The 19742-nt window shown below is 44.5% G+C and overlaps 2 protein-coding genes across 6 annotated transcripts in view; both read left to right on the top strand.

Annotated features, from left to right (window-relative positions):
* The window catches only part of exoc1 (exocyst complex component 1), an 11318-nt gene extending 2753 nt beyond the window's left edge, over nucleotides 1–8565 (top strand). For 2 of the 4 annotated variants that reach the window (XM_084012167.1, XM_084012168.1), the window contains 15 exons: nucleotides 282–469; nucleotides 559–786; nucleotides 1429–1561; nucleotides 2146–2255; nucleotides 3466–3615; nucleotides 3893–4001; nucleotides 4511–4555; nucleotides 4931–5094; nucleotides 5678–5791; nucleotides 5896–5975; nucleotides 6084–6312; nucleotides 7043–7226; nucleotides 7316–7515; nucleotides 7608–7802; nucleotides 8124–8565. In XM_084012167.1, coding sequence (XP_083868293.1) covers nucleotides 282–469; nucleotides 559–786; nucleotides 1429–1561; nucleotides 2146–2255; nucleotides 3466–3615; nucleotides 3893–4001; nucleotides 4511–4555; nucleotides 4931–5094; nucleotides 5678–5791; nucleotides 5896–5975; nucleotides 6084–6312; nucleotides 7043–7226; nucleotides 7316–7515; nucleotides 7608–7802; nucleotides 8124–8276 — 2282 coding nt within the window. In that variant the 3' untranslated portion in view covers nucleotides 8277–8565. The remainder of the gene's footprint in view (nucleotides 1–281; nucleotides 470–558; nucleotides 787–1428; nucleotides 1562–2145; nucleotides 2256–3465; nucleotides 3616–3892; nucleotides 4002–4510; nucleotides 4556–4930; nucleotides 5095–5677; nucleotides 5792–5895; nucleotides 5976–6083; nucleotides 6313–7042; nucleotides 7227–7315; nucleotides 7516–7607; nucleotides 7803–8123) is intronic. The other 2 variants (XM_084012169.1, XM_084012170.1) reach the window with 1 other exon arrangement.
* Nucleotides 8545–19665, top strand: cep135 (centrosomal protein 135). 2 transcript variants are annotated; one of them, XM_084012165.1, is made up of 27 exons: nucleotides 8545–8681; nucleotides 8794–8860; nucleotides 10363–10488; nucleotides 11216–11406; nucleotides 11481–11648; nucleotides 11737–11878; nucleotides 11993–12077; nucleotides 12173–12301; nucleotides 12404–12619; nucleotides 12760–12825; nucleotides 12934–13087; nucleotides 13538–13767; nucleotides 13857–14012; nucleotides 14107–14244; nucleotides 14595–14672; nucleotides 14771–14922; nucleotides 15055–15170; nucleotides 15300–15454; nucleotides 15588–15643; nucleotides 15728–15896; nucleotides 16171–16281; nucleotides 16384–16569; nucleotides 16644–16853; nucleotides 16959–17161; nucleotides 17260–17364; nucleotides 18313–18468; nucleotides 19263–19665. In XM_084012165.1, the coding sequence occupies exons 2-27, from the start codon at nucleotides 8838–8840 to the stop codon at nucleotides 19282–19284; spliced, it is 3543 nt and encodes a 1180-aa protein (XP_083868291.1). In that variant the 5' UTR covers nucleotides 8545–8681; nucleotides 8794–8837; the 3' UTR covers nucleotides 19285–19665. The 2 variants fall into 2 exon arrangements, with proteins under 2 accessions (XP_083868291.1, XP_083868292.1); XM_084012166.1 differs by lacking the exons at nucleotides 8545–8681; nucleotides 8794–8860 and adding an exon at nucleotides 9832–10027 and having other exon boundaries at nucleotides 19263–19662.
* Nucleotides 19666–19742: the final 77 nt, after the last annotated feature.

Consider the following 19742-nt stretch of genomic DNA (forward strand, 5'->3'; position numbering starts at 1 on the left):
AATGCAGTCTGTATTTGACAGAAACGTGTAGTCGTTACAAAGTTGTTAAGTTGTTGTATCGTAATTTCTTTTATCAGCTAGAACAAATAGCTGCTGGTAAATTGGCATATTTATTTAAAATGTGTTTTCTGAAAACGCCATTCCCCATCACCAAATGCATTTTTGTTTGTCGTCATTCTTTACAAGAGGTGTGTTAAACTTTGACGTGTTTGTAAGATACCAGAATTTCACTTTTGCTCCTGTCTCCTGCGCACATTCCCGCCTCTCCTCGTGGGATTTAGAGTCTGTGCCTAGCGGCGAGAGTCAGAGTGTTGCCGGGGGCGACGAGGACACTCTGGACGACTACCAGGAGCTGAGCACCCGCGAGGAGCAGGACATCGAGGGCATGATGGAGATGTGCGAGTACGCGGTCTCCAACGCCGAGGCGTTCGCCGAGCAGCTCTCCAGGGAGCTGCAGGTCCTGGACGGGGTGAGCGAAATCGCCGCCACTGCTAAAAAAAACACAAAAAAACCAGGATAGAAATAATAACATGCTTTGTCGTTTCTCCCCGCTTTAAGGCCAACATCCAGTCCATCATGGCGTCGGAGAAGCAGGTGAACATCCTGATGCAGCTGCTGGACGAGGCGCTGGGCGAGGTGGACACCATCGAGGGAAAGCTGAGCAGCTACGAGGAGATGCTGCAGAGCGTCAAGGAGCAGATGGACCAGATCTCGCAGAGCAACCGCCTCATCCAGATCAGCAACACCAACAACGTCAAACTGCTGGATGAGATCCAGTTCGTAGTGGTGAGGTGCACTTTTGATTGTTACATCCGTCCATCTATCCGTTATCCATCACTGCTTATCCTGTTACGGGTCGCTGCTTCTTTTTTTTTTCAAAACAACCAGACTCCTTGGACAAAAACAGCAATTTTACCTTGCAAGAGTGAAGACATTGCTGGTCTCCTGATCTACTTGATTGGTTACTTTGTTTGTGTTTTTAAAATAGTTAGTTTGGACTCACCAAAGCCAAAGTCTGGTGGCTTTTGAAGAGAGCGTAGATAACAACTTAACAGATTTTATTTAGGTGTCTTAAATACGTCCCCAGCCGTACATTGCTTTTCTGCCGTGCTGGACCTCCTGTCTGTCTCTCCAAAGTCCATCTACACACACAGATTATAGAGAAACACTTGAAAACATCACAACTATCCCTCTAAAGCCATGGTGGTTGAAAACATCAGCTCATCATGGTCTTCAGCTCTCTGCCGCTAAAAGTTGCAGATTTATTGATGGACGGATGTCGTGATATCATTGGTTGAAACCGGTTGGTTCCTGCTGATGTAAACACGCATCATATTTTGTTTTTCCATGTAGAAAAAAGACGTTGGATTTTGCCAATTATGCAGAAATACAGCAAACAAATAATACCAAAGATCTTTGCTTGTGTAGAACTACATGGACCTGTCTAAGGGACACATCAGAGCTCTGCAGGAGGGAGACCTGACCTCCCCTAAAGGCATCGAGGCCTGCATCAACGCCTCTGAGGCTCTGCTGCAGTGCATGAACGTGGCCCTGCGACCCGGTTAGTTTACACACACACACACACACACACACACACACACACACACACACACACACACACACACACACACACACACACACGCACTCCACAAAGTTAATATATTTGGTGCTGACTGATGTGTACGCCGAGGTGGGAAGTTCAAATACTTCATAATGAAGTACAAATACTTTGTTACTGTACTTAAGTAGAATTTTCTGTTATCTGTACTTTACTTGAGTATTTATTTTTCAGCTGTTTACTTTTCCTCCCTACATTTTAAAACTAAATATCTGTACTTTCTACTCCTCACATTTTCAAAGCAAGGTTGTTACTTTAGTTTTAATGCATTTGAAGGGAATTATCCATCATTATTTTTCTTATTAATATGACGATTCAGTTCGTCTTGTTGAAACACAACCCGGAGAAATGTCCTAGGGGTATAATAGGGATACCTTTTACTTTGTACTTTCAGTGCATAACCTGTACTTTTACACCTTTTACTTGAGTAAAGAAGTTGAATCAGTACTTCTACTTCCACCAGAGTGTTTCTGAACACAAGTATCTGTACTTCTACTTGAATATAGGACGTGTTTTTCCTTCCGTAGGCCACGACAAGCTGACGGCCGTGACGCAGCAGCAGCTCCTGTTCGCCGAGCTGAGGGACACCTTCGCTCGCCGCCTCACCAACCACCTCAACAACGTGTTCGTTCACCAGGTAACGGGCCACGCTGTAGCCGCCACAAGAGACATTTTTAACCTTTTTACTTGTACATTTCACGTTGTAAAGCTTTTATGATTTTTGGTGGAAATGCTTCATTTGTGTCAGCTGGTGAAGACTCTGGAGCAAAAGGTTTGCACGGCTTTTTAACGACCGATTTCACAAATAAGGCAAAAAAAACAAACTTTAATTCTCAAAGCACCTACTCGAATATCATCTCTGTGCTCATGTGCTATTTGCACTTTTTAAAATTAGGTAATATGCAGATATATATGGTAAGTTAGCCGCTTTTCTTTCTTAATGAGCCTAATTGCTAAAACGTTAATAGAAGTACATAATAAGGACTCTGCCAAAGTAGAGGGAGCAGGGTTTTTCCTTTCATTTCTTTCCTGTTGAGCATCCGGGCGTTCTCTCCTGTTCTTTTCCTGCCTTTCTCCCTCGTGGACTTCCTGTTCCTGTTTAGCTGTGACTCTCTCTCGCTCTTCTTCCCGGGGCTTCCTTGTGTCGTTCCCTTCTCCTATTATGACTCTCCACGTTGCTCCCCTTTGAATCATCCCACTCTGCTCTCTGTCTCTGTGTCAGTTCAACCACTTCAGTCACTTCAAAATGACCATCCCTCAGTTCTATAGGTCCTCCTGTCTGTCGCTTCCAGTGAGTACCCTCACAGCAACCCCCACTTTCCCCCACCTCTTTGCTAGAGTTTGATGACATCATCGCATCTCACACAAGTCATTACCCCGGAGGCCTAACACATCATTTACTGCATGGGATGTATTCCTTAACTATTTAACACGTCTCATGCGATCCCAGCGCCTCATCTCTCTCCTCCTCCATCGACGGTCTGCACTCAGCTGACGGCTCTTCTTTTGTGTTCGGTTGCTAAACTTGGCTTTTGTTGCAAAACGGTGTCATGTGATTACAAGAGTTTTTCCTGTGCCTGTCTGCTCTGCGTGCATGAACAACATAATACTGAGGAGGAAGTGAGCAGAACGTCAGTGTGGCAGTAAGAACAATGTGTTGGTTTACCTCGAAAAGCATCTGGTTTTGTGGCATTTTGAGGTAACAGATTAATAATCCCTCATGTGTTGAGCGTGTTGGCGTGTATACAGAGAGAAGGAATGGCACTTTCACATCAGGGTTTTGTCAATACTAACTCTTTTTATTGGACGTGCTGCTACTTCCCCCCCCCCATCACGCTGTGATCCAGGGCCACGACCAGAGCTCCACCCTGTCGCAGCACACGGCCGAGCTGAGCCTGCCCAAACACAGCCCGCTCCACCGGGACCTGCTGCGCTACGCCAAACTCATGGAGTGGCTGAAGAACACCCACAGGGAGAAGTACGAGGGTCTATCACGGGTCAGTGCCGTCACGCATTTACAGGAATAGTCGAAATAGCTCGATACGACAGTGAATTAGAGCCGTCGTAGGTTCAAAATAAACAAAAAAAAGATTGTAAATTTACAGGAAAACACATATATTGAAGATTCATTCAAGATTCAAAGGGTTTTTGTCAATCGTTGTCACTCAATTAATAACTTTGTCGTGCAATAAAATGTAATCCTTTAACACCGAGGTACTCAAGATGCGATGTTTGCCATCCAAAACAAAAAGTAATCACTCCCTTTTCTTCCAGACCTACGTCGACTACATGAGCAGATTATACGAACGAGAAATCAAAGACTTCTTTGAGATTGCCAAGATAAAGATGGCGGGTACCACCAAGGAAGCCAAGGGCAAGTTCGGTAAGAGCTGCGGTTCACCGGGCCTGTTGGAGACGAGATGGCTTTTTATTGTGTCTTATTTGTAGGAGGGAGTTCACTCGACCAGAATGAGAATTTAACTGCGTGTCTAGATTATTATGCATTGTACCGTCACACAGAAGCTGATTGAATATTCATGTATAAGTCAATGTACAGCATGTCCTGAATCCTCTACTCTTTTGAATATTTTAGCAATCTGAACAATCTTGGTTGAGCTTTGGTTTTTATGTCAGAATTATACATCTCTGCTTCCTGTGTTCTGTATCAGCTTTTTTTCTGCTGAAAACAAACCCACACATACACAAAGTGTTTTTGTCCCGAGCGAGACAAGCCCACAGCTAAGCAAGCCGCCGCTGCTGCAGTGCACGTCGGCGTATATAGACGTAACACTCGTTAACAGCTTAACATCGAGCCTCACGCCTCCCCATGCTGCATGTTGTTGAGCCTAACCTGTCTCTGTCTCTGATGCCTGCCTTTCTAACTGGCTGCAGCCACGCTTCCGCGGAAAGAGAGTGCACTCAAACAGGAAACGGAAAGTAAGTATGACCGTTTTGGGCGGAAGCTATTCTTACTGTTACTGCTTTCTCACCACTCTGCCTTACGTAGCTGCACTAAAAAGGAATCCTCTGCTCAAAGTCCCCCCCCAGATGCAGACCACTTTTAAGTCCTGCCAACCAACCGTTACCTCTCCATGTAGCTGGTTGGTTTGTGCTTAATTGTGCTTAATCCTCACAGTGCAGCAGAATGCATCATCACATATTCTGATTATTTGAGAAATGCCTAAAAAAATAAATGTTAACCTTTGGTATCTATGTGATTTGATGTGTGATGTCATAATCAAACTCCTGTAAGTCTGCTGGTTGACTCGCCTCTCTCTGCATCACGTGACATGGAACCGCTGTATCACTTAGGCCTCCACGGCAGCTCTGGGAAGCTGACGGGCTCCACCTCGAGCCTGAACAAGCTGACCGTGCAGGGCTCCAACAGCCGGCGCTCCCAGTCCTCCTCGCTGCTCGACATGGGCAACATGTCCGCCTCCGACCTGGACGTGGCCGACAGGACCAAGTTTGACAAGGTGACAGACTCGCAACGATTGTTTATAAATGCGTATTTAAACTGTGTCGAGGTTGTTCTCCAGTAAGATTTGAGATGCGTTGCTTCTAGCGGCCTCTTTGGCGGTAGATGGAACTGCAGGCGAGCTTCTGGGACCTCAATTCCCTCACCGAACGTGTCGACTGTCTCTTATCTGTGTGATGCCTTTAAATGCTCCACACTGAAAGGAGGTCCGTCGTTTTCCCTCGTTGGCGGTCACTTTGCTTCTTAATGACTTTCCTTCTTCACTTCCATTAGTTTGTTGTTTCTTTTTCGTGAGACTGGAAGTTGAACGTTCTTCTTTCTCTGCCTGTCGGTCCTCCATTGTGAGTCAGCAGTACTGAAATGTACCTGGCTTAGTGTTGGCAGGAATGTCGCCACAGACACAGAGATCCTATTTCTGGGCAAAGCAGCAAGTACTTTCATTAGTGGGTCATGTGATCAATCACCATTGTTTTAACTCACTCGTTGACAGATAGGAACTTGAAAGACAATCAACGAAAAGAAAATGTTACGGACTGACACTTTAAATGGAGGCTGTTTCTTCTTCTTTCTTTTTTTTGCAGATATTTGAGCAGGTCCTCAGTGAGCTGGAGCCTCTGTGTCTCGCAGAACAAGACTTCATCAGCAAGTTCTTCAAGCTGCAGCAGCACCCGACCGTCACGCCCCCTCTCGCTCAGGTAAATCTGCAAATCATAAGTCCAAGAATAGCCGCGACTCTGCTGGTGTGTAGTCTGCAGTGTCGTATAGAAACATCATGTTTCTGTGTCTCTTTACTCGTCAGCCTGAAACAGAGGAGACAGATGGAGGCATGATGTCCAGACTGCCTCCCCAGGCTGAACACAGACACTCTCTGTCATCAGAGTGAGTTGCAAACATTAAACCATTTATGTTCCCCTCTGATCGCTTCCTTTTCCTGCTTTAACTTCTTTTTCTCTCTCCTCATTTCACTTCTCTCTCCTGTGACTCAAGGAAGGACGTCGTGCGGCTGATGATGAACAAGATCTTCCAGAGCATCGAGACGGAGCTCAACAGTCTCATCGCTCTGGGCGACAAGATCGACAGCTTCAACTCCCTCTACATGCTGGTGAAGATGAGTCACCACGTGTGGACGGCCGAGAACGTGGACCCGGCCTCCTACCTCAGCACGACGCTGGGAAACGTGCTAGTCACCGTCAAGAGGAACTTTGACAAATGCATTGTGAGTAGAGTCCAAGTGGTGAGGAAACATTCTAAGGGACTGTACACCCCGGAAAACATATTCTTCCTCTTACCTGTAGTAAATGTATCAGTCTTGATTGATAGAAAGAGAGAGATACTTTATTACAGTAGCTTCACACAACATGACAGACCTACCGCTTATCCTGTATTCAGGGTCGCTCGCATTCATACCTACGGGCAATTTATAGTCACCAATGAATCTATCCCCATCCTGCATGTCTTTGGACTGTGGGAGGAAGCCGGAGAACCCGGAGAGAACCCACACTAACACAGGGAGAACATGCAAACTCCACACAGAAGGAACCTGAACCCGACCCAGGAATCGAACCCGGGACCCTCTCGCTGTGAGGCGACAGTGCTACCCACTACACCACCGTACAGCCCCTTGACAGACCAACATATATCACATAATAATAACAGAATTATTTAAAAGAAAATCTAAAAACACAAATATTACGTTAAAAAAAGTTAGAGAAAAAAAAAAAAGATTGTTTTGGTGTTAATGTTGGAGAAAACCCCCAAAAGTAATGTCACCTTCCAGTTGAATTAAATTGGGGGGGGGGGGATGCAGACATCACCAACACAAAACAATCTAGATTGATAAATATCCCCACAGGTAAGAGTCTAAAATATATATATATGAACTGTCCCTTTAAGGTCTTACACACATTAAGCTGCACATTTATCACAATGCGTCTTTTTCCTCACAGTCGGCTCAGATCAGACAGATGGAAGAAGTGAAGATCTCCAAGAAGAGCAAAGTTGGCATCCTGCCGTTCGTCACCGGGTTCGAGGAGTTTGCCGAGCTGGCCGAGACCATCTTCCGTAACGCGGAACGCCGAGGCAATCTGGACAAAGCTTACGTCAAACTCATCAGGGCTGTCTTCATGAACGGTGAGGCCGCGAGCGCTCTCCGGTTTTCCGGATAGGCTGCCGGTTTACGTGGAAACAAAATGTTTACATCTTCTCGTCCGTCTTTGCAGTGGAGAAGGTGGCCAACGAAAGCCAGAAGACACCACGGGACGTTGTGATGATGGAGAATTTCCACCACATCTTCTCCACGCTGTCACGTCTGAAGATCTCCTGCCTGGACGCCGAGCGGCGAGAGGCCAAGCACAAATACACGGACCACCTGCAGTCCTACGTCATCAACTCTCTGGGCCAGCCTCTCGAGAAACTTAATGTAAGGAGTTCATTTTGGAGTTGGAAAAGCAGTGTGAGTGTCTGTATTCAGGGAGTCAAATGTAAACCGTCCTCCTCTCCTTTCGCCCGCAGCATTTCTTTGAAGGAGTCGAGGCCCGCGTGGCTCAGGGCGTCCGCGAGGAGGAGGTGAGCTACCAGCTGGCCTTCAACAAGCAGGAGCTGCGTAAAGTCATCAAGGAGTATCCTGGCAAAGAGGTGAAGAAGGGGCTCGACAACCTTTACAAGAAGGTGGACAAGCATCTGTGTGAAGAAGAGAGTCTGCTGCAGGTGAGAAATGTAAAGGTGTTGTCGTGGATAAAAGATTAGTGGTCACAGAGTCGTGGGGGGTGGGGGGGGGGCTCGACTTTATAAAATGCTACCGAGAGACAAAAAATGACGACATAAAAACCTTTAATCGTCTAGAAATTGATGTGAAAACTATGACGAGACGCTAAATGACTAAAAGTAGTCTCTGTGAGGATCTTCTTCCTCTGTAAATAAAGATGGGGGGCCCTCTTACATGTCTTGTCCTCCCCGGGGGCCCCAGACCCGATCCATGTCCCATCATCCCCTCTCCTCTCTGATGCACTTGCTGGTCTCCTCCACCAGGTGGTGTGGCACTCTATGCAGGACGAGTTCATCCGTCAGTACAAGCACTTCGAGGACCTGATCGGCCGATGCTACCCGGGATCCGGGATCACCATGGAGTTCACCATCCAGGACATGCTGGAGTACTTCTCCAGCATCGCCCAGTCTCATTAGGCCCAGCTGCTATGCACTTTCCAGTAGTGATGTCACTACTGCCTCACGTTGTCACAATAGCCACTCACTAACTATCCTGTACTGTTTTTTTTTTTTTTTAAACATTTCCTGTGTGTGTGTGTGTGTATTTCAATGAAAGGGATTTGTGCATTGAACAGAGGTGCAGATTGTTCTGCAGTGTGCACGTTCTGCTCTAAACACTTGATTGTTCAATTTTTTATGATTTCTTTATGCCATAATGTACATAATAAATTTGCTGCCGCCGACCAATCAAATGCCTTGTGTCCAATATTTACATCTACTTTATTGTCCTTCCCCAAGGAACCATGTCAACTCGAGATTTAATGGAGAAGAGGGTGTAATACTGCACTTTTCTTCTTTTTTTTATGCAAGCTATTCACCTAAGTACAACTTTCATTTTCATTCTGCCTATAAAAATATTGATAAATATTACTATATATTCTATAAGTAAAAGTGTGAATTAGTACAAAGAAAGCAAACCTGATTATCTCACCAGAAAGAAATTCAAAGGAAACGGAAAACAATTGAAGACTTTGGAGGATGTTATCAAAAAAGTCAGAAGGGTAAGTACAGTGAAATATTCTCATATTTTCTTCATTGGGATACTACTTTTAGTTTACCATTGACATTCTTAAGTGAACATGAATGAAGCCAGAAATCTTCCACCTTGGTATTATGTGTAGTCTGTTATCCTATGTTTGTATTTACCATTTATATTTTATACTCTAATATTATAGATTTTTATTTCAAACGTCAAATTAATACAGAAATGGTCATACAGAAAATAAAATATTACACAACTAGAAAGCAGAGATATATTTGAATAGCAGTTTTTTTTAAATGTCCGAAAGGGAGTGGGAAGAAGTATACATTTAATCTCACCCTTCTCCATCATTCATATCCTCTATCACACATATATATTTTATTTTATGTTTTAGTGATCATTAGATCGTTTTTTTAAACTCAACCAAAATCTTTTTTTTTTTAAACTTTACTTAACAAGTATCTTCCAAAATATGTTTTTCTCATTTGATCTCTTTTTTTCTCATGTACCAATAAGACATATATTATAGTTTATTGCATATTAATTTAATTTGATCAAAAAATATAAACATTGAGATATTTTAGTATCCAAACTAGAAATTAAGTCTGAATTGAAAATTAATAGATAAATAACATTTAAGTAAAGTAAATAAACCCGAGTGAAAAACAAACAAACAGGAAATTAAGAAAGAATAACAATCAAAATAAGTAAACAAACAATAATAATATGACCCCGTCATCCCTGTTCCATGTGGGAATAATTTTCTTATATTTATTTTTGAACTGTAATAAGTTTGGACATTGCTTGATTAATTAATGGAGTGCATCCGTCTTTCTTCATGAGCTATAAAAACAACAAAGTTGTTAATTGCGTGAAATTGGCTATCATGTCAACATTCCATACTTGACTCCGCCCTCCCCCTTTATGCGCGGACTACGCCGGCTCCCAAAACAAGCCCCTCTCCCCGCTGTCTCTCTTCCATGGTGACGGGACACAACCAGGAGGTCGACGGCGCTCTTTTCAAACTCCTTCCCCGCGGAACCATGTCAACTCGACATTTAACGGAGACCACTGTCTAATACCGCACGTTGTTATTTTAACACAAGCTATTAGCCGAAGTACGACTTTTTATATCGGCGATGTAGAAGCTAGCTGTCAGGGAAAAGCGGGGTGTCCTTCCTCCGCGGTAAGTTGAGGCAAACTTCCTCCAGATTTGACGTTAGCTAGCTAGCTGCTCAACGTTAGCCGAGTCTACTTGTTATAGCTCAAGCTAGCTCAGCTAACAATACTAACATTGGTGTATTAGCATATGGGCTAGCTACGTATCATTAGCCAACATTAGATACCTAACGGTTAATTTTGACTAATTGTAGCTAGCTCACGGGCTAATATTACGGTTCTTTGTTTAGCTAGCTTAAGCTATAACGCGTCATAGTAACCGGCACCACCGTTCGGCTAATTACGTGAAATTAGCCTCGTCTAAGCTAATATAATAACACGCCGGTGTTGTGGTGACTGCAGCGCCGCAGTCATGAACGGCAGCAGCGCCGAGAGGAAGTTCGTCAACCTGCGGAAGCGTCTGGACCAGCTGGGATACCGACACACGCTGGGCATCGAGTCCCTGCCGCTGGTGGAGAAACTGTTCAGGTGAGACCCTTTTTAATCCTCATGCACCTGCTCTCCATCATCCATTAAAGGGATAGTGCGGTTTAAAAAAAAAAGCCATGTACTGCTGTAGTATATTTGAGACACCTAACCATATGAATATCCATATTAAGTATCCGCTATATTTTGAATATTACCTTTCCACCAGCCAATATATCCAGCCATCCTCTATTCAAAGCAACCTTTGACAGATACAGTAATTTTACCTTGGCAGAACATGGAAGTTGCGGGTCTATATTTGCCTTGATCGGTTCTGTTTCTTGTTGTTGTGTGTGTTATTGGGTGACTTTGGTGAAACAAAACTAACCTTTTTTAAAAACACCAAAGTCACACAACAACGCAAACTGACAGATTAAGGCAGAGGTAGACCGGCAGCAGCCCCCTGTGTTCTGCGAGGTATAATTACTGTTTTATTAAAGAAGTCAGGTGGCTTTGAAGAGAGTGTAGATAAAACCTTCAGTTCCCTGGGGGAAAGTGTGTGTCTGACAGCAGGGTAAAGTGGTGAAAATATTCTAATTCTAGCCTACATTTAAACTCATAATTTTTTTGGAGTGTCTACGTCCACAGCAGTCCATTACTATATATAGTGATAATACACTGACTATGGATAAGTACCTCATACAACCCCACTTCAAAACCTCCAAACTATCCCTTTTAAAGTCATCCAGTCAATTACAGTATTTCTGACATGGCTTCCTCCGTGTTACAGTGACCTCGTCCACACGACTGAGAGCCTCCGCAATGCCAAACTGTCGGCGGGGAAAACTGAGAAAGAGACTCGAAACTTTGACGCTCTTCTGGAGCCGTACCGGGCGGAAAATGCCAGAGTGGTCAGGGAGAACAACGAGCTGCACCTTGAACTCCTCAAGCTGAAGGAGGAGAAGGACCGCGTCGGCAGAGGTAAGCTGGGATCACCGGTTCCCCAACTCTCTATCCTCAGTACAATCTGAAACATGGGTCTTGTCTTGTTTTAGAGCTCAAAACCCAAATAAGAAAACTGGACCATGACACGTCCGACCTGAAGTTTTTAAACAACCAATATGTGCACAAAGTGCGCTGCTTGGAGAAAGACAGCAAGGCGAAAGCTGAGCGCATCCAACAGCTGCAGGAGAAGAACATGCAAGCTGTGGTGCAGACACCAGGTAATGCCACAGGGGGGGGGGAGGGGGGAGACCATGTGACTTTGATAGGTTTTTAAAGAGCAGCTGAATAATTGGATTCCCATCCCAGGTGGAAAGAAACGCAGCATCCCTTTCAGACGACAGAGGATGCAGATCGATGAGCTCGTACCTTCATCCCCCATGTCGGCGTATCCTGCGTCGCAGCCCGATGATCCGTATGTAGCTGACCTGCTGCAGCTGGCAGATGGAAGGTTTGTTTTTTCTTCTGTTGGTGCATTTATTATTGAGTTGGATGGATATCGTTAGATGCTTGCATTTGTATCACTGCTGTGCTGTCTGACTGATTTGTAATCTTTTATTTGTAGAATTCACGAGCTACAGGAAGACATCATAAAGATCAAACTCGATCTGGAAAATGCTCAAGAGTTTATAAAGCATTTAAACAAGCAGGTGAGATGTAAATGAAGTAGAAGCATTTAATACCATGTTATGTGTTATTGAAGAGGTGACGAGATGTTTCTTTATTTTCGAAACACTTCTTTTAGGTGGAGGAGAGGGATAAAGAGATCGAGCGCATGAATCACGTTCTTCACGGAGGACGACCTCACGATGTCATTTCTCTCGAGGCTCAGAACGTCAGCAACGCGAAACTGATCGACCATCTTAACCTCCAGGCAAGCGTCGCAGTCTTAATAATACATTTACCCCAATGGATAGATGCATATACCGTATACTCGATCTCGAGCCCAGCCTCTCTGCCGCTCTGTGCTCCACAGATCGAGTACCTGCAGGAGAGCAACAGGACGCTGGGTCAGAAGGTGGAGGGGCTACAGCAGAGGAAGAAGGACGCCTCCAGCGAAGTGGCCAATCTGTCTTTAAAGAACCTGGAGCTGTGCGAGGAGCTGACGCATGTGGACGACCTTGCCAAGCGGCTGGAGATGGACAAGGAGCATGTGTTGGAAACGGCTGACATGGAGCTGCAAGAAGCTAAGGTAAGAGTACGCGGAAGCAGGAAAATTTCTTATTTTAATTAAATTTTCATTCTGCCTGTACAATACTAATACATTTTACTATATACTATAAGTAAAAGTGTGTATTAGTACATTGAGAGTAAACCTGATTTTCTTAACAGAAAGAAATTCAAAGGAAACAGAAAACAATCGAAGACTTGGAGGAAGTTATCACAAAACTCAGACGGGTAAGTACAGTGAAATATTCTCACATTTACATTTTCCAATTTCTAATTCATGACGTTCATCTGTCTTTCTGCATGAGCTATAAAATAACATAGTCTGTTGGAAATTAGGAGGAGCAGTCTAGAGGGGACTTTGAGAAGGACCGTCTCCAAGACCAGCTGGTGGAGCTCAAAGAGCAGAACGAGAAACTGGAGGGACTGGTGAACTTCCTGGAGGACGAGAAAATAAGGCTGCAGGACAAAATGGAGAAAATGATGGCGGCCGGTAAGCAACTGTTGAAGCCTGTTGTCATGGCAGCTTAAAGTCGTTGACATTAGTGTTGCTAATTAGTTGGTTTTTTTTTACATAAGAAGCTTCTATCGAAGTTTTCAAATGAAGCTTTGAATGTTTTATTTTATCATTCTGAAAATTGTTTTGAATAAAGTGATTCATCGACTTAATATGTTAAGATTAATGTCTGATATTTATCTTTTCAACTGTGTACAAGTTTCAGCTTTAAACACAACAAATAGATGTGTTTAAAAAAAAGCATTTGAATGTTGAATTTCAGATTTCGAAGGTCAACGTTACGAATTAATTCAATTTAGTTTTATCAATCCCAAATTTGCTGCAGAGGGCTTTACAATCTGTATGACATCCTGTATCCCGGGACCCTCCATCAAATAAGGAAAAACCTTTTAAAGTGTGTTACTGACTTGTGTTACTGTTTTCCAGACAAAGTCCTGGTCCTGGAGTTGGAGACCATGCGGGCCAAACATGGCGTCTGTGGAAGGGAACACTCGCCATCACGGCTGGATGCATTCGTCAAGAGTCTGGAGGAGGAGAGGGACTACTATCGGCAGGAGGCCGGACACTACAAAGGAGCCAGAGGGGCTGGTGGTCCGGATTTAAGCCCCAGTCATAGTCCAGTCAGGGGCAGGAGCTCTTGGTCCAAAGTAACCAGGGTAAGAACAAAGCATACTATACTATATCGTTTAACAGATGGCCTTAATAACACTGATGCAAAAAGTAAATAATGGTGTCGACTGTTCAGGGAGGTGTTGCGGAGACGGAGCTGCTTCGTTTGGTAAAGGAAAGGGATGATTTGAAGGCGGCTCTGCTGGACTTCGAGAACCACATGGAGGACATCCAGAACAATGTGAAGGTCCTCAGCTCTGAGAGAGATCACTACAGGACGCTGTTTAAACAAGTGAGTTTTTAGAAACCTCCGTCCACCACGTGGGAACTTCTTATTGGACAATTTCAAGGACCAAAGGTTTTTATTCACTTTTTTGTTCACTCAGGCTCAAGAGGACTTGAAGCTGACTCGTAGCTCGGATACGTCGGCTGACCTCATGAGGCTGAAGGAGGAGATCGATGGAGCCGAAGGCAGAATCCAGCAGATGAGCGCTGAAAGAGACACTCTGATGGAGAGGTTAAAGGTGAGTTTTCGTTCATGTCGTTTTTATCATTTTCTCTCCCTGAACACGAAAATTAATAATAAAAAAATAAAAAGATGAATTGAAAGAAGTTAGATGTGATAATTTCCAAACTTTACATGTTTTTAAATTGAAGAAATATTTCTGCATCAATCCATATTTGTTGGCGTTCAGCATTTTGGAAACAACATTTTCACCTAATTTACTCTTTAACACGGGTACCTGTGTGGATGAGCCGCCTCGCAGCACTTTTATACAACCACAGCAACACAAAATACTATTTTTCCTAAATGAATTAAGTGAGAACATAATTTGGAGATTAATTGATAATGAAAATAATCATCGTTTTGCAGGTCACCCAGGCTTCAGCTGTGGCAGACAGACAGGTGGAGGAGAGGAGGATACTAGACCTAGAGAATGCCATTAAGAGTGTAAGCCCGGTGGACATATTTTTTATAAATCTGCTAGGAACATCATGTTACGCTTCTGTTAACTCCTAAATGCACGTCGTGTGTTTTTCGGCGTGTAGTTGGAGCGGGAGAGGTTGGACCTGAGGTCACAGGTGTGTCTGCTGAAGGAGAACAGGGAGGCCGCTGAGGAGGAGCTGAAGGTTCGGTGCGCTGCTCTGGTCCACAACGCGGAGGAGGTGTCCCATCAGAGGGCGGAGTCTAATGCTCTGAGGTTTGTGTTGAAGAAATGTAAAATATGAACTTTAGAAGAAGGGGACCGGGTGTTTGTACATCCAGGTAAAGGTGTGTTCACTATATATATTCTGAAGTGACAATGATCAGACCCGTCGTCATGCTCCTGCAGGCTGCTGCAGGATCAGATGGAGCAGTCGCTGTCTGATACCCAACACAGACTATCTGTGAAGATGAACGAGCTGCACGCTGCCCACCAGCAAATCGAGACACTGGAGGAGACGATAGGTGAACATTTGTGGATTTCTTTTTTGCGAGGTTTGGGATAGACTGCAGCAGTTTGTGTTGTGTTGTTGTTTTCTTTTTGTTTGGTTTGGTTTTGTTTGCTTTGATGTTGATTTTGATTTTGTCTGACAGGGGAGCTGAGTCAGCGGGGCTCCAAGCACAAAGAGGAAGTGGCTGTTCTTCAGAAGTCCATCTCTGCTCTGGATCGAGAGAAAGATTCCCTGCAGGACGAGGTGGATCAAAAGACTGAGAAGCTGGTGCTTCTGCAGGAGGAGCTCTGTAAAAAGGTAGCCGTGACAACAAACCTCATACATTCAGTGCATATATGGACAAGTGAGTATTGTATTAAGACCTATCCTTTGAATTGATGGATGTTTGTGCTTAAAGAGCACTAATGATGCATCTTCACTTGGTATTCAGGAAAAGACCCTTGAAGATGTGAGACTCACCGTCACAAACGTGGACAACTCACTGGCGTAAGCATTTTGCTCTCAAAGTTCTGCAACCGAGTGTCTCGTAAGAAACAATTAGCTGATGTGTTAACGATGTTATCCCCTCAGTCAGCTGCAGGGGGCGTTGAACAGCCGCGAGAGGGAGATCTGCAGCCTGAGGAGGCAGCTGGACGCCTGTCAGGAGGAGCTGGCTGGACTCAGGAGGGAAAAGGAAATCACAGTCAGAGAGAACCGGAGGCTGCAGAGCGACCTGGCAACGATGACCAGAGAGAACCAGGTCTGTGTCAGAGGTGGCAATGTTGTTGACAACATTGTTTATCTTTTTCTTATATTAACTATTAATATTGCAAATACAAATTAAACATTTGCTGTTTCAGATTAGTTTAGTTTTTTAGTCAAATTGAAATGCTTATATGAAATATATACAGGATTTTATGTCTTTTTTTAATGTAAATAAAGTCTGAAAAAGGCTGAAAAAAAAATCCAGTGATCAGTTGGAACATTTGTATGGAAAGTGGAAATAACACCAGCTGCTGTTTGTGTCTGTGCAGGCCGTGCATGTGGAGATGGAGGAGGCTCTGCATGAGAAGGACGAGCTGAAGTTGAGGGTCCACTCTTACATTTCCGAAGTGTCCCGGATAGAGAAACTGATGTCCACGAAGGCAAGAGGAAAACAACACTCCTGTTTTTGTTTTAAAGGCTCTTTTATAGTCTATGCTGTCATCCTGTAGACCACCTGCTGACCGTTGAACTCCCTCCAACAGGAGCAGGAGAACAGGGACCTGCTGGACCGGTTCAGGTTGGCCCACTCTGAGGTGGAGGAGCGGGACCAGAAGCTGCAGCATGCTGAAGGCCTCAATAGCTCCATCCGCCTGGAACTGCTCTCATCGGACTCGGAGCGCAGACGGCTGCGTGATACCGTTGGCCAGCAGGGGAGAGAAATCCAGCAGGTGAGACATTAAAGGCCATATAGAGCCATAGAAGCAGAATCTGGATCGTGACGAATCAACGCACCTTTCCCCAGCATGCACAGGCACAGCAGGCTTACGAGGCCCAGGTGTCGTCGCTGGTGCGCGGGATGTCCCGACTGGAGGAGGAACTGCACGAAGCCCAGGAGGAGAAGGCCGCCCTCATCTCCGATCTGGCGTCCGTCCGGGAGCTGTGCGTCAAACTGGACTCTGGCAAGGAGCTCACTTCACGTCAGCTGACGTCCAGGAGCATGGACCTGGAGCGGGTGAGGCCCCGCCCCGCTGCTTCCTACTGAACCTCGCCGTGGAACAGGTGGCGTCCAGCTGTGGGTTACGCAAGCAAGCTGCTCACATCTGCATGTATTTTCTAGGTCACGGGAGAGCTGGAGGACGTTCGTTCAGAGGCCGAGACACTCAAGAAACAACTGGCCAGCGAGAGGTTGACCGTCCGTAACCTGGAGACGCTCCTCTCCACCAATCGGCACAAGGAGTTCCAAACCCACCTGACGGCCAGCGAGAGGGAGTCGGAGCTGAAGGTCCTACGTGATAGGCTGACCCTGGCCGACAGCAAAACGTAAAAAAACAACAAATCCAGCCATAACATTTCAAATAAATGCCCCTCTCCCCCCAAATTGTTAATTTTTGTTTGCATGTGTGTGTAAATACACTCAGGTCAGAACATGCCAGAGAGGTTTCTCAGCTACGAGGCAAAGTCTCCCAGCTGCAGACGGAGATGGACGTTCTGAAAAGACAGTTGACGAGCGAGCGCTTTGAACGGTGAGTTGACTTTATCCGACTCCTGACACAGGGATAATTTTAAAGAAGTGAAACCAAATCTGGATGTTTGACACAAAGTAGATCCGTCAGTATCGCAACAAAAAGGGTGTTTTCTGCTTATTTAGTTTATTCTCTTTGAGATATGACTTAACTTATATCAATATGTAATATTATAATGCCTTGGAATTACATTAGTAGTAGTGTGTTTCTTGAAGGGATCCTTCAGATGTTTTGAAGTGGGGGTGTATGGGGCACTTATCCCAATAGTGGCTGATGGTAAAAACTTGGTTAAAACACAAAAACAGTAATTTTACCTCCCAGAACACAGGAGCTGCTGGTTTGTGTTTGGTAAACCCAAACTAACCTTTTAAAACACGAATGTCACACAATGACCCGAACACGCTGAGCAGTTGAGTCGTTGAATCAGCTGTTAGACCAGCAGCTGCCGCGTTCTGCGATTGTGAAATTACTATTTTTGTCAAAAAGAGTCTGGTGGCTCGGAAGAGAGCACAGATAACGACTTCAGTTCACGGAAACTGCTGTGTGACTGCGAGGTAAAGCGATAAAAATATTCTAAATATACTGTCCATTTATAGTTATATAGATTAATGTTTTTATATGCGTCTGCCGTTCTGCTGCTCCTGTCTGTGTCTCCAAACTCCCATCTGCTGACTGTGGATAAGTACCTCATACAACTCCACTTCAAAACATCCAAACTGTCCTTTTAACATTTGATCTTTTGAAGTAGCATCTCATCAGGGTGTTGAGAGACGTTACTGAATATATCCCATTAACTGTGAATCAGCGAGAAGTGTCCTCTTACGGCTGAAAACCGAACAATTTCTAATAGGACAGTTTAATGCATGTGGCAGTTACAAGGATGTAACAACGCAGCGTAGGCACAAACAAAAGTACATCTTGTGATTGTCTAATCGTCTCCGTCCTCAGTGAGAGGGCCGTTCAGGAGATGCGGCGACAGGGGGTCTCGTTCGCGTCCCTGGCCAGTACGTTGTCTCTCAACGTTTCCGGCGATTCCCATCACACGTCGCCGGAGCGCTCCATCCTCCGAACTCTGAACCGCTCCACTGACAAGTCGGCAGACAAGTAAGGCTTTGATACCGCCGTTAAGCTGGTTTGTTTTTAATGTTTAAGGTCAGTTTTCCAACCTGGACCCCGTTTTTCCCGCATTTTTATGTCTAAATTCTCATTCAATACTGGACCAATTAAATAAAAAACTGGACCAATTAAATAAAAAACTGCATTACCGACTGCATTACCGCCATCATCACAGGAAGAAGTAACGCAGGAAGTAACGCCACACCGCTGACAAGCATCATGGCGTTGAGGAACCAGAACGAGTGTGACGTGTAACAAAGCGGCGTTGGCGGTAGTTTGATGTATTAAATAAGCATTGTATAAACAATTCCCCCTAGAGTAGCGAAACAACAATGGTAGGTGAACTGAGACTTGAGTTTACTCATTGTTCAGATTTACACGACTCGGCAAGTTGCTGTGCGTAACGTGAAACTTTTTTGGAACTTTTTAAATCCCCCTGTTGGCGGGTCGCCCACATAACGCGTCATCAAAACGGCTCCTTCTGTTCCAGCTTCCTGGCTCTACCAGTTTACACTGAGGAGGTCTCTTCTGGTTCCCCCGTTCACACCGAGGTGGTCTCTCCTGGTTCCTCTTCTGAGACCACCTTCATCACAAGCTTTTACTAACGACGTTATGGGAAAAAGGAGTGATAATTCCCCAAAGAAAAGTGGCTTTTGACACAATACCATGGGGAAATAGGGTCCAGGTTGGAAAATACTGAGGTGTATCTGTTACAACAGGAAGCACAGCTTTTGGATAAAAACAAACAAGAACAAAAACGTTTTCCTCCTGTCTCTTTTCAGGAGTGTGAGCTTCAAGGATTAAACGACTAGAGAGACCAACAAATGAAGGATTTGATGAGTCAGAACCCACTAGAAGCCTGAGCTTTAAGTCTGGATGATGATGACTGTGTTTACATTCAAACACATTGTTATTCCTTCTATCCAACTTTTCATTGACTCCAAAGTGGGACAGATGGATGGATGGAAGTGTCCCCTCCGTCGTTACGGTAACACAGTCGTTAAAAAAAATCAGGATCCGGCTTCCAGAGTTAGAGTTAGCACCTCTGAAATTCAGAGCAACCATAACCTCGTACATGTGGCAAGAAAGGTGTTCGTTCAACCCTGTGGTTTTGTCTTTTTATGTTTCATGTTTTCTTTGTTTTTTAAATGTTTAAATTAATAAATTATTCATAAAATAAAGCGATACAAAATTACAAATAAAGTTCAGTGATTGTATATCACAAAACTGTTTTATTGCAAAGGTAAATAGTCGTATGTTGT

Source organism: Eutrigla gurnardus (genome assembly GCF_963514095.1).
Source record: "Eutrigla gurnardus genome assembly, chromosome: 6".
In the NCBI taxonomy this organism is placed as follows: domain Eukaryota; kingdom Metazoa; phylum Chordata; class Actinopteri; order Perciformes; family Triglidae; genus Eutrigla; species Eutrigla gurnardus.

What these genes read in the sequence shown, in the direction of transcription:
- cep135 (XM_084012165.1), top strand. Translation starts at nt 8,838, where the DNA reads ATGTTATCAAAAAAGTCAGAAGG. An exon ending in TTATCAAAAAAGTCAGAAGG is followed by an intron (nt 8,861 to 10,362) that starts GTAAGTACAGTG and finishes TGGTGACTGCAG; the next exon opens with CGCCGCAGTCATGAACGGCA. An exon ending in CTGGTGGAGAAACTGTTCAG is followed by an intron (nt 10,489 to 11,215) that starts GTGAGACCCTTT and finishes TCCGTGTTACAG; the next exon opens with TGACCTCGTCCACACGACTG.